General features: G+C 42.5%; 1 protein-coding gene across 1 annotated transcript; it reads right to left on the bottom strand.

Annotated features, from left to right (window-relative positions):
• Positions 1-3,374: 3,374 nt before the first annotated feature.
• pmp22b (peripheral myelin protein 22b) lies at positions 3,375-10,582 on the bottom strand. Its single transcript, XM_053853860.1, has 5 exons — positions 10,448-10,582; positions 9,438-9,528; positions 8,836-8,929; positions 6,229-6,369; positions 3,375-5,092 (listed from the first exon to the last, which is right to left on the bottom strand). Exons 2-5 carry the CDS (start codon positions 9,513-9,515, stop codon positions 4,932-4,934), a joined length of 474 nt encoding a protein of 157 aa, XP_053709835.1. The 5' UTR covers positions 9,516-9,528; positions 10,448-10,582; the 3' UTR covers positions 3,375-4,931.
• Between the last annotated feature and the right edge of the window lie 272 nt (positions 10,583-10,854).

Genomic DNA, 10,854 nt, shown 5'->3' with positions numbered 1-10,854 from the left:
CCATAAAGGTTGCCAGAAATAAACCTCCACATGCTCGTTCATGATCGCGTGTAAACATGCAAGAGTGTTTATGTCCCTGCGAACGTGCGAGAGGTCACCGCCTCACATGATCTGACCTGCTCATCTAAATATGACCAGGGCAGCATGTCCACTGAATCCAGGGGAACATGTTGAGATATCACTGATAGAGGCGACCACTTGACAAGTTATTGCTGAATAGTGAAATATAGAAGCTTTTTGACAGTCAGTGTTCATGGTCAGAATAATTGGAAAAAACGATGAAGCAGAATTCAAGAGTAACTGTAACATAATTCAAGAGCAATTTTCGTAGAAGAGCTCCATTATAGATATAGTGAGGCAAGAACAACAAATACATAATAACAAAAGCAGGAGGAAAACAGTACTTCTTCTTCTAACGTAATACATTTCTGATCGGTTGAAGGCAGGCAGATGGTAGCAGGAGCAGAGAGACGGCTCCCGTCACTCCCAACACCAAACCTTTATCTGCATTTCATGAGCCTGCAGACCTTAATTGCGTGTGCGCCCCTCCTCTACCAGCTCTGTGATTTTGTGTTTGTCACCGTGAACCCGTGAAGACGTGGTGATAGATTACGGTGGACCGTCTGTTTGCACCCCCTCATTGTCGGCCATGAATTATAAAATATTATCTCCCTGCGGGATGGAAGTAGAGTGGGAGTGGGCGGGTGGTCGTGTCACGGGGCGGACTGTGACAAGACAGGCGGAGGGTTTAAGGCATTTATGGGAAAAGTGATTATTTTGGAAGCGTCTGACAGACAAAGGCGTCCCAGACAGGAAATGTTAAGAGTCAAGCCAATAGTGTAATTATTCACGTTACAAACCGCACACCCTTGCAAACTTCTCTTTTTAAAAAAAGCTGTTCTATATAAGGATAGAACAGAATAGAATAGAATAGACAGGTCCACCCCCAAAAAAGTCAAAGTCAGCTTGTGGGTTTGTGTATTACGATACTGCGAGGGTGCTATTCAGTTGCTGCCGTAATGATGAAGGCAAAGACCTACAGCCACAAAGCAGGTTCAGCACTGGAGAGCCTTCAGTGAGCGGAACATTTTTATGTGCTTAAGCAAATCTAAAAATATGAAGCGCTTGCAGTATTTGAAGTGCTCTATAAATGACATGCATGTTGCGGTGCTCATGTCTATTAAATGGCACATGGACATCCACTTCACAGCATTCTGTGGTTTATTCAGTTTGCAAATTGAATTAAATACTTTGAGTGCACATTTTACAGCACCATTAATGCTACGTATAATTCAAATTGGTGGACTTGACCTAGTCGTCTGTGGTTAGTTGGATGTTGGATGAATGAGCATGTTGACACAAAACCTGCAGTATTTCAAAATGTATGAGTCATAGGAATATAAATTATTGTGTTTTAATACGGTAAAACCTATGTGAGGAGTAGCGAAAACAACAATAATAATAATAATTATAATAATAATAATAATAATACAGATGACAGGCTTCATGACAACAGTAATAGGATCCCCAGTCCCAACCACAATTTGGAATCTGTGAGCAGAAAGAATGCAACATACAAGTTGAAAAAAGTTAACTGTGTGTGCCAAAGTACAGAAAAGCTCTCATAGATACAGTAACAAATCCCTGCATGTAGAGTTAAGTCAGGACATTAGTCCGAGGACGTGGATCCATCAGACAGCACAGACAATAGTACACAGAAGAAGCTGTTTGGCAGAGGAAATGTATTCCACTGTTGTGCACACTGTCCATATGTCCATATGAACTACTGTTAAAAAAACAAGTCCAGAGAGTTGTTGACCCCAGAAAGAAGCTTCAGTCCACCGCCGTGGGGTTATAATTACCTCACTGTGTTTCATATCTCTCCAGCATGTCCTGAGCCTCCCATTGTTCCTGCTCTAAAATGGATGAGATTATTTCCCAACCTTCCAGTCGTTTGTTTTCCAGCTTCACCTCCAACGACCTGAGAGAGAGGTGGATGGTGTCTGTGGAGGCGGGGCGCTCATGAGGCGCCGTGACCGCTGATGGAGGCAGGCAGCACAACCCCCGACCCCCCCCCCCCCCCCCCCCTTTACAATCGCCCGCCTGAATATTAATGGTGGCGTCAGCTTGACGCTCGTTTATTGAGTTAATGAGCTTTAACGCATTTCAGTCGGAATGAATGAGCTGCCAACCTCCAAGGAGAGACGGACGCGGAAACGAGATGTTGCAGTACTAACACTTCACCACACGGGGGCAGTGTTTAATACGTTTGGGAGATATTTTTGCGGCGCTGCGGTTACCGCTAACAACCACTAGAGGTCAGTGTTGTTTAAACATACACCACTGCATAACATTGTTTCCGCGTTAACGTTCAAAAAAGAAAAAAAAAGTAGTATAGATCAACTTTAAATGAAGAATAACTTTATTAACATTTTTTGTCTGTAACAGTAAAGACTTAAAGTGCATAAATTTGCCTGAAAAAAAGCTATTTGCAAAGGACTGCACAAACCTAACATTAAATAAAATTGCTGTTCACCTAAAAACCTCTGAGAAATAACACTGAGTGGACAGTATTTATTTCTTCCTTAATATTCTTCATTGTTCCTCAACAATAGGAGATTTTGTCCAGGAAAAACATGTGTGCAACTGAAGGTCAAAGGTTCATGGTTTCATAATAAGGCCGTAATACAGTCAACTCCTCGGCCTACTACATCGCATTTCACTCACCAGAACTGCTTGACTTTCATTTTCATCATTGACAAGTCGGCACACAGCGACAGACACAGATGCAGCGAGAAGACAGAGCAACACACTGCACTGATGGTAAATAGCATCCTTTAATGATTTTAAGTAGCCAGAGACAATGTAAACAGGAAATGAAATCTGCTGTGTGACAACAAACATCAGTGGGCAGTTGTCATTAGAGATGAATCTCTTCTAACTGAACCCAGAACAGTAACTTTTGAACCCATCGCCCGAATCCACTTCACTGTGTACCGACCCACGTGCACTCCTCCACAGACGGTGTTGAAACACAAGACGCGTGAATCGAATTCTCTGAAGTCAGGTGCCAAATACCGAACTGTGGCGGCACAACATGTACAGTATTCGCAACCGCGTGCACAATATTTGATCCACCTCTGAGCACGTAATGTAACAGAAGACATGTCTGGCGGATGATCAACCACCTCCAGGATGTGTGTGAAAACAGGCTGCCTCGGCAGAAAACCCCCAAAACCTGCACTCGTGCAGCAGAATAAACAACGGCGTGAGATCAGCTGTTTTATTGAATACCATTATACTAGATTTGTCAACACGTTATGCACAGATTTTACACAATGAATGAGTCAGTGGGCAGTAAATTCAAGTATGTGAAACAGATCCATATCCAACACATAAACAAAAAAATCCTAGCTGGCATGATGTCATGGCTTTGTACTGAGTTATGAGAGTTTTTTTTTTTTTTTTTTAATTGTGCCCAAATTAGAAACAAGAAAATTGGTGGGAAAATACAGGCGTTTATGGTTAAAGGCTTAAACTCTTTTGGAAGTCGAAGAATAACACTGCCATTTCGAATGTTTATTCATTAACCACCCAAAATGGAATCATTTGGCAGATGCTCTTATCACAGCCGACACTACCCAACTTCATCTTGGCAATTTGTTCATGTCTATTTGTCATTTATCTGGATTCCAAGTCATGAAATGACAAAAGTATGAATCTAAGGCTTTCTGGATTTGAACCAACAAGTTAGTGCAACAATGCTGAGCTAACTTTAGAACTAGTATGACAGGTGTCTGCAAACCTATCTGTGGGTTGCCATTACAGACACACACCTTGAAACTAAGCTTGCAGAAGTATGTCAGTTTTAAATTAGTCAGACGTATTCACAGATGACTACACGTCGCTACGTTGATCCTCGAGGTGTGTGACAGGTACGATGTAGCGTGGCTTGGTGTTACACTGCGATAAAGGACTTCCTATGTAGCTAAACAGCAGCAATTAAAAAAAACTTCCCGACAGTCACAAAAACAAACGTTGTGTCACTTGACGCCAGACACTTTGATCTGTCAGGAACTAAGATAATGCTAATATTAACTGTTCAAATATATCTGCGCTGCAATTAATTAATGTCGATCATCTGTTTACGACGCATTCTAATGTAAAGTTTGACTTGAAATAACAATGGCAACTATTACGGCATTAACTAAGGTACAATAGTACATTTGAGTCGCTTCTTCTCAAATGCCTGGCTGCGTACAGTTTTGCGCTATGCGTGTGCGGTCATCTTACTTTTTGAATCTTCATACAAGTCCTCACTTTCAAAGGCTTCGAAGTCAGGTGGTGTACAGTTTGGCTCTGAACAATACTGACACTACGGTTTAAATGTTTGCTATCAGTCACAGGAATGATAAATACATAGCACCATCTTTTCTTGAAAATGACAATAGAAAAACGTAGCATTAAAAACACCTCGCAATAAGAATAGCTAGACTACTGTCGCGGATGTTACCACTCTCTTCAAACTCATCCCAAATGATCTACTTAAACATGCAGTTTGGTTATTCTACAATAAGAGTCTGTTTATTAATTCTTTGGCAAAGGATAGAGGAAGCACAACAAAATAATTATGTCATCGTTACAAACACTGAGGCACTTAATCAGCTGACAAAAACATTTGACAGAGCAACACAAAAACTATGTACATATATTTAAAAAGTGTTATAAATAGGTTTTTAACCATAGATACTATATACAACTTTCAACTGAGACAGTGTTGGTTGATTCTGCCTTGGTTTGCTTTAGCATGACCGCCCCCCTCCCTCCCTCTCCCACCGCCCTGCTGTTTCCATGGAGTGAATGACATGAATGGGGGGTGCGACTGGTGACACTTGCAGGTGGGGTTTCTACTGAGAACACTGGGATGGAGCTCATTCTCGCTTCCTCAAGATGACATAGATGAGTCCGCTGATCAGCGCCAAGGGGAAAGCCACCCATGCCAGGATGTAGGAGTAGCCAAAGGAGGCGGTGTTGGGCACCCACTCCGGACTCATTACAGTGTAGATGATGGCGCCGCTCATGACAAACAAACCTGCGGGGAGCAAGTTAGGAGCATTAATACTGTCGGTCAAGACTTTGCTTGACAATGAACAATGACTTACGAGTCCCATCAGAGTTAACACTTTGCATGGATGTCTAGGCAGAGTTTGGTTTGCTTTGTACAGCAAAAGTGAAACAGAATTACCTTTCTCATTGGAAACAGGGCAGGTGATGACAAATGAATGTCAACAGCTTGGTAAAATTGATCTCAGCGTGAAAAGTCTTTCAATCTCTCCGGTAAACATTAACCAATGTCTCCTAAAGCTTCCTGTTAGATTTGATCTGTAGCAGTGAGGTCCCTAACATGAGTCCTTCCAGTTGAACCACAAGTTGATCATTTAATGTGCATGATAACAAATAAAGTTTTAAAACGATGGCAGGACAAAAAAAGAAAACTATGCTGGGGGGGGTTGTATTCGATTAAGGAGCCCTCAAAGAAATGTTTTCGGTAACCTTGTCGGTGAGTGAAGTCAGTCAACAAGTGCAAGTTTCGTTAAAATGCTACAGCTGGTCATGCAGTCTTGCAGTTACGTCACGATGTGCTGGTGTTCCTTCCTTTCTTGCAGCAGCTTCTCTCAGCTTGTCGTATGATAAGTTCATTACCCTCAACTGCCAGAATGCCCCCCTGACATTTCACCTCGGGTATCTGCCAATAACATTGCGGTGCTTCCTGTCTGGCATGTTGGTGGCCTCTGTACTGCGCTGGCACGGTATAGACAGCCGACTCGGGATGACAGGACGTGCTGCCAGGAGCAGACACAATGCGCCAGCGGCAGCCCCAAAGGCACCGAAGAGGACGAGTGTCCAATGAAGCATTAAACCACGAGCAACCAGCCGGGACCTTAAAGGCTTAGTTCCTGGTCACAGATGAGTAACTGAGGGCATCGACAATTGCTCTTCTTATCAGTGAACTGTGGTTGTGGTTGGAAGATTTAAAACAGTTCCCTCAGAAATGACTTCTGATCAGTAGTACAAATAAAATCAATGGCTTCTTTCGTCGCACAGAAGACCCTTAGATGACTGAACCCAGCATGGAGCAGAAATTGAAGTCATTTCCACAACTTCATGCCCATTGTTTGCCTGTGTGTCACGTGTCCTGCTCATGACAGTTTGCATCCCTCAACTCACTTGCAAGGATCTGGAAGGTTCCGGTGAGGAAGAAACGTCCGCCTTTCTGCAAAGTGAAGAGCTGGCAGAAGAAGATGAAGAGAGACAGGCAGCTGAAGATGATGGACAGGATCATGAGAGCCTGGACCGACTGGATCCACTCTGCAGGAAGGAAAGTGAACTGAATTAGGAGGAAGTAAACAACAAAACACACTGTGATTGGTCGGCGCTTCTCTCAGAAGAAAACTTTAAGAGCTCCAGCTTCCTCTTCGTTTACATCTGGGATGTCTAATGCATCCATCACAATGGCAACCAAGTATCTTGTTCCAAAAGCGTCCCTTTAAACCACACCAGGGCCCGGATGTTTGGCATCGATCTTCCAACTGCAGCTCACCATTAACCCATTATGCACCTGTATTGACGTGGAGGCCGACTGGACAGCCATCTCAACCTTGCCTTCCACCGTTCCGGGAACCTGAAGACTTCCAAGCAGACGCTGTTTGGTCTGGGAAGTATCTGTGCCGCCTGCTCAGCCCCTCGGGTTTCCTAAGTAGCCACTCTCTGCTGCATAATTCATGCAAACTTTTTTATTACTGAGCAAAATGGATGATCAAGTAATGAACTACATAAGTTTGTGTTACGCTGCTTCACTGTGTTTCACCAAGACATCATGTGATCTCACCATCCCAACTTTTGATGGTGGCTGGAAATGGCTTGTTCAACCTATCAACATAAACTGTGCATTCAGAATGACTTAAAGCAAAACATTACAAACAGTTTGATCTAACAAACAGCAAGTAATTTCCGGCGGCCTTCATGCGAGTGGAGTCGGGTTACGTCCAATGAAAGTGCAGTGGAGCGTCCTGAGCAGAGTTCAGGGATGAGACATGGATGGAAACCTGACCCTCTCTGGCTGCAAATCTCCATCGACTAAATGTAGCCGGCACCATCCCAAACCGGGTCGACAATTAGATTCCACTGTTAGGATGCTGTTTTCAAACGTTACATAATCTGGAATGATAACGCTGCAAGATGAATGTTCCATCTCCGTCCTATAAATATGGGCCGTATATATCACCACTGACCGCTGAACAGACTGCTCCATCCTTCCTTCCTTCCTTCACTCTGCACTCGTAGGAAAAACCATTGTCCAACATTTCCAGGCACAAGGTTCAGAGATGCATCACGTTGTTGTCTCCTGGACTAATGCCACCATGTGAGATGGAAACAAGCTTTTACCATCCACTTACATGAACTGTGAATAAAGACTAAAGATGATTTTAACGTCCGTGATCTAAAAGGGAACATTGAGAGTTACATTGTGATAATTGTCTTTTTATTAAAACACAGTACGGAAATGCTGAGCCTTTGTAAACAGAGCTATGGCACCAACAAGCTGAGTGCTGCATAACTATTCATTTCTTTTTCCATAGTACTACAATGTTGCAATGGTGTTGCCAGTTTTTGTTCATGTTTATCGCAATAGTGCAATGGCAAGACGTCACACTTTATCACACGGCGACAGTTGACAGCAGCCATGAATGTAAATAGTAAAATAGCATGTATTGAATCCCAGGCAGTAAAGATGGTGGTGTTGATCTGAGTCAACAAGTCAAGAAGTACACAATTAAGTTATGTGAATAAAATAAATTTTGGAATTAGCCATTGCTGGACAGCAGTTTAGATTTTTTTTTTTTTTTCGTTTTTTTCTTTATTTGTTTTGACAGTGAACTGGATATGGCTGGAAAGCAGGAATGAGGCAAGTATTCTCAACTGTCTGTTTGGACTGGAAATCAAAAATGCAGTTTTCATGTAAAATCTCTGTCATGTGAACAGTGCCAAAGGTCATAAAAGCCTGACACCCGCACGAAAGAAGGAAATAGAGAGCTCAGCCAAGCTTATGAGCACAAAGTCCGGCCCCACCATCCGGCATGACAGCAGACCACTATCTTCTGTCGCTCTAATCCCAAAAGCACAAAACTCACGACACATGCACTTTTCTTACATAAACACGCCGCGTCAGAGCTCTACACCCGTCCAGCCACCAAGCAGGCGACAGCGACCACCGACCAAACACACTGTCATTCTGCAGAGATGACATCACCCGGCTGCTGGGGCGCCGCTCTTACGTGTGTGTTTGAAACCAAAACAGCAGACAGTAATCTCTCTCACTTCTCCTCTGGAATGTTTAACAAGCTGGAAAATACTAGCTTTCTATTTTTAGTCCACTGTCTAAATAAATGTGCAGCTGCCGCCCGTAATGATCCCTGCAACCCTAACACCATGAGTTGACGCTGGGCGTGGCCCGTCATCAGGTTCTACACCGGGTTCTCCACACACACATATAGATCTCGAACTTTAAATACTCTCCACAGCTCCGCCCTGAACAACTACAACACGAAACCTGAATATGGACATTGCACCACGACTATTTATACAGCAGCAGCCTATCAGCTTACTGCACTGACACATTCTTAACCCTAGATGGCACCAGAGCGCAGAGGAGACACACCCACATCAGTCGCTTGACAAACCATTCCCATTGGACATATGTTGTTATCAATGAAAAACAGATGCACCGTGTCAATAGCTTGAATAAAAAACAGTAATCTGGGGAATGTTCGGTACCTCCAGTCGAAGCCGGGTCGCACTTGTACCCTCCATTAGTGGCAGTGCAGTTGGACCACAGGTCTGAAGTTCCTGCATCACTGGATGCCCATACCTGATGCACACAAAAATGATCACATGAACATTTTATTAAGAATGAAGAACAATTCCAACCAGGCTCAGCTACAAACAATAACAATAAGATATATGAGTTGGGTAGATGGGCAGTCCTGACAAAAAAAAAAATGTGAAGGGTCAGAAATTATTCTGGTCATTCAACCATATTATTATTATTATTATTTTTTTTTTTTTTTAATTATATGATGTTATCTGTGACATTGGTAACCTTGTTTATGCATAATTATTTGTACACTAATTGTTTTAAGTCAAAAGGAGGTTTCAATACTTTTGCATTGTTGAAGTAGTAGTGTATTTCTATATATCTTCAATAAAGGTCTGGTTAATTCTTGCTTTCAGATTATTTCACTTCTAGGTAGAATCACAATTTTAACACAAAATCCAAAGGTAATAAAAAAAACACATTTGCACAAAGAAGAGTAAACTTTAAAGTGAATAATGTGTTTGGTTTGTTCAGATGTTGACAGTGAAAACATCCAACTCACGCTAACGGTGGTGGAGACAAACAGAAGCACCAGAGCAGCAACGTGCAGGAAGACGATTCCGAGAAGAAGCAGCAGCATCTTTGCGGATGATCTGGACAGGAATGAGAAAGAGGAGACAGCAGTCAGTGAGAGTGTGCGGCTCAGATTTGTTGGACATGGGTGTGTCCCTCTGGTATGTCCAGCAGCAGACCCCGAAATCATCTCAGGCTCACTCCAGGCCACAAATGAAACGCAACAGTGTCTCGATATTAACACGTACCAGGACATTATGGCGTGTCAATTAACATCTGTTATTTCTTCAAATGCTTTTCAGTTTTCATGTCAAATGGGAAATTAAAACAAACAAAAACACTTATTCATGCTGACAAACATATATATAAGTTTAAAACTACAGTCATTTAAACTACTTTAAAGATTTATATATATATATATAGTATATTCAATCCATTGTAAAAAAAAAAAAAAACTAATCTGTAATTAAATGCTATGAACTTACATATTCTCATCTGAAGTTTAAAGCAGCAATGACGCATTTTATGAACGACAACTGACTAGATTTTAAACACTAATTCAAACGTCTTGTGTGTCAGAAACGATTTAAAATACATGTATAACACAACCTTGAGTACAACACACGCTCGCAAACACATCCCCATAAACACAGACGGTGTCTATCAACAGTGACGATCGGACAAACGCAATGCATTAAACAATAAAATGTGACATAACACTGATCTTGGCAAGTTTAGGCGGGTGAGATTATAAGCCGTTTCACACCAGACAACATTTTTTTTTAATGATATGATTCGGAAAGATGCCACTAAAGTAGCTCATTCGGTGACACTGACACATTTAAAGCGTAAATGTCTGTATATAAGTCGCTTGAAGCGTCTTCGCGTCCACCTGTTCACGCAAAACCACCCATAAACTTCTCCCTTATCCAAATCCGTCTCCACCGGCGCAGCTGCAATAAGGAAGTTTGGAGGAGAACGGGATTAAAGTCCACTTACTTTGGTCTCGGCAGGTATTTCCACACACAAAAAAGGTTCAGGAACAAGTGGAAAGGCTTAGTCCCGCGGCTCAACACAGACTAGACAGAAGTCGGGAGCGTCGATCTGTTATAAAGTGGCTCATCATGGAAGAACAACGCCCTGCGTGCGTCGCTGCGTCACAGCCGGACCCTCTGGACCAGGGCCAGAGTTCCCAATATAGAAGCAGTGCGGAACAGGTTGTCATAGAAACCAGGAAACGCGCTCGTCAATGTTTTGGGTTGGTTCTCCTTTACCCTATCTTGTGCTACAAACTCATTTTGAATAAACGTGAAAACACTCATCCACTGCTTCATGTTTAGCAAATAAATCAGTAGGAACAGTTTGGATTTTCCGTCCTGTGAGAGATGGTTTTTGGATAAACTTGG

Source organism: Synchiropus splendidus, chromosome 1 (genome assembly GCF_027744825.2).
Source record: "Synchiropus splendidus isolate RoL2022-P1 chromosome 1, RoL_Sspl_1.0, whole genome shotgun sequence".
NCBI lineage: Eukaryota > Metazoa > Chordata > Actinopteri > Syngnathiformes > Callionymidae > Synchiropus > Synchiropus splendidus.
The sequence above is the reverse complement of the archived record's forward strand: the minus strand, read 5'-3'. Positions and strand labels throughout refer to the sequence as shown.

Bases quoted from the DNA above. Each gene is read 5' to 3' on its own strand.
- pmp22b (XM_053853860.1), bottom strand. From the start codon at position 9,515: ATGCTGCTGCTTCTTCTCGGAATCGTCTTCCTGCACGTTGCTGCTCTG. The intron at 8,930-9,437 runs GTGAGTTGGATG...TGTGTGCATCAG, and splicing joins TTGTCTCCACCACCGTTAGC to GTATGGGCATCCAGTGATGC. The intron at 6,370-8,835 runs GTACCGAACATT...TCCTTCCTGCAG, and splicing joins CGACCCGGCTTCGACTGGAG to AGTGGATCCAGTCGGTCCAG.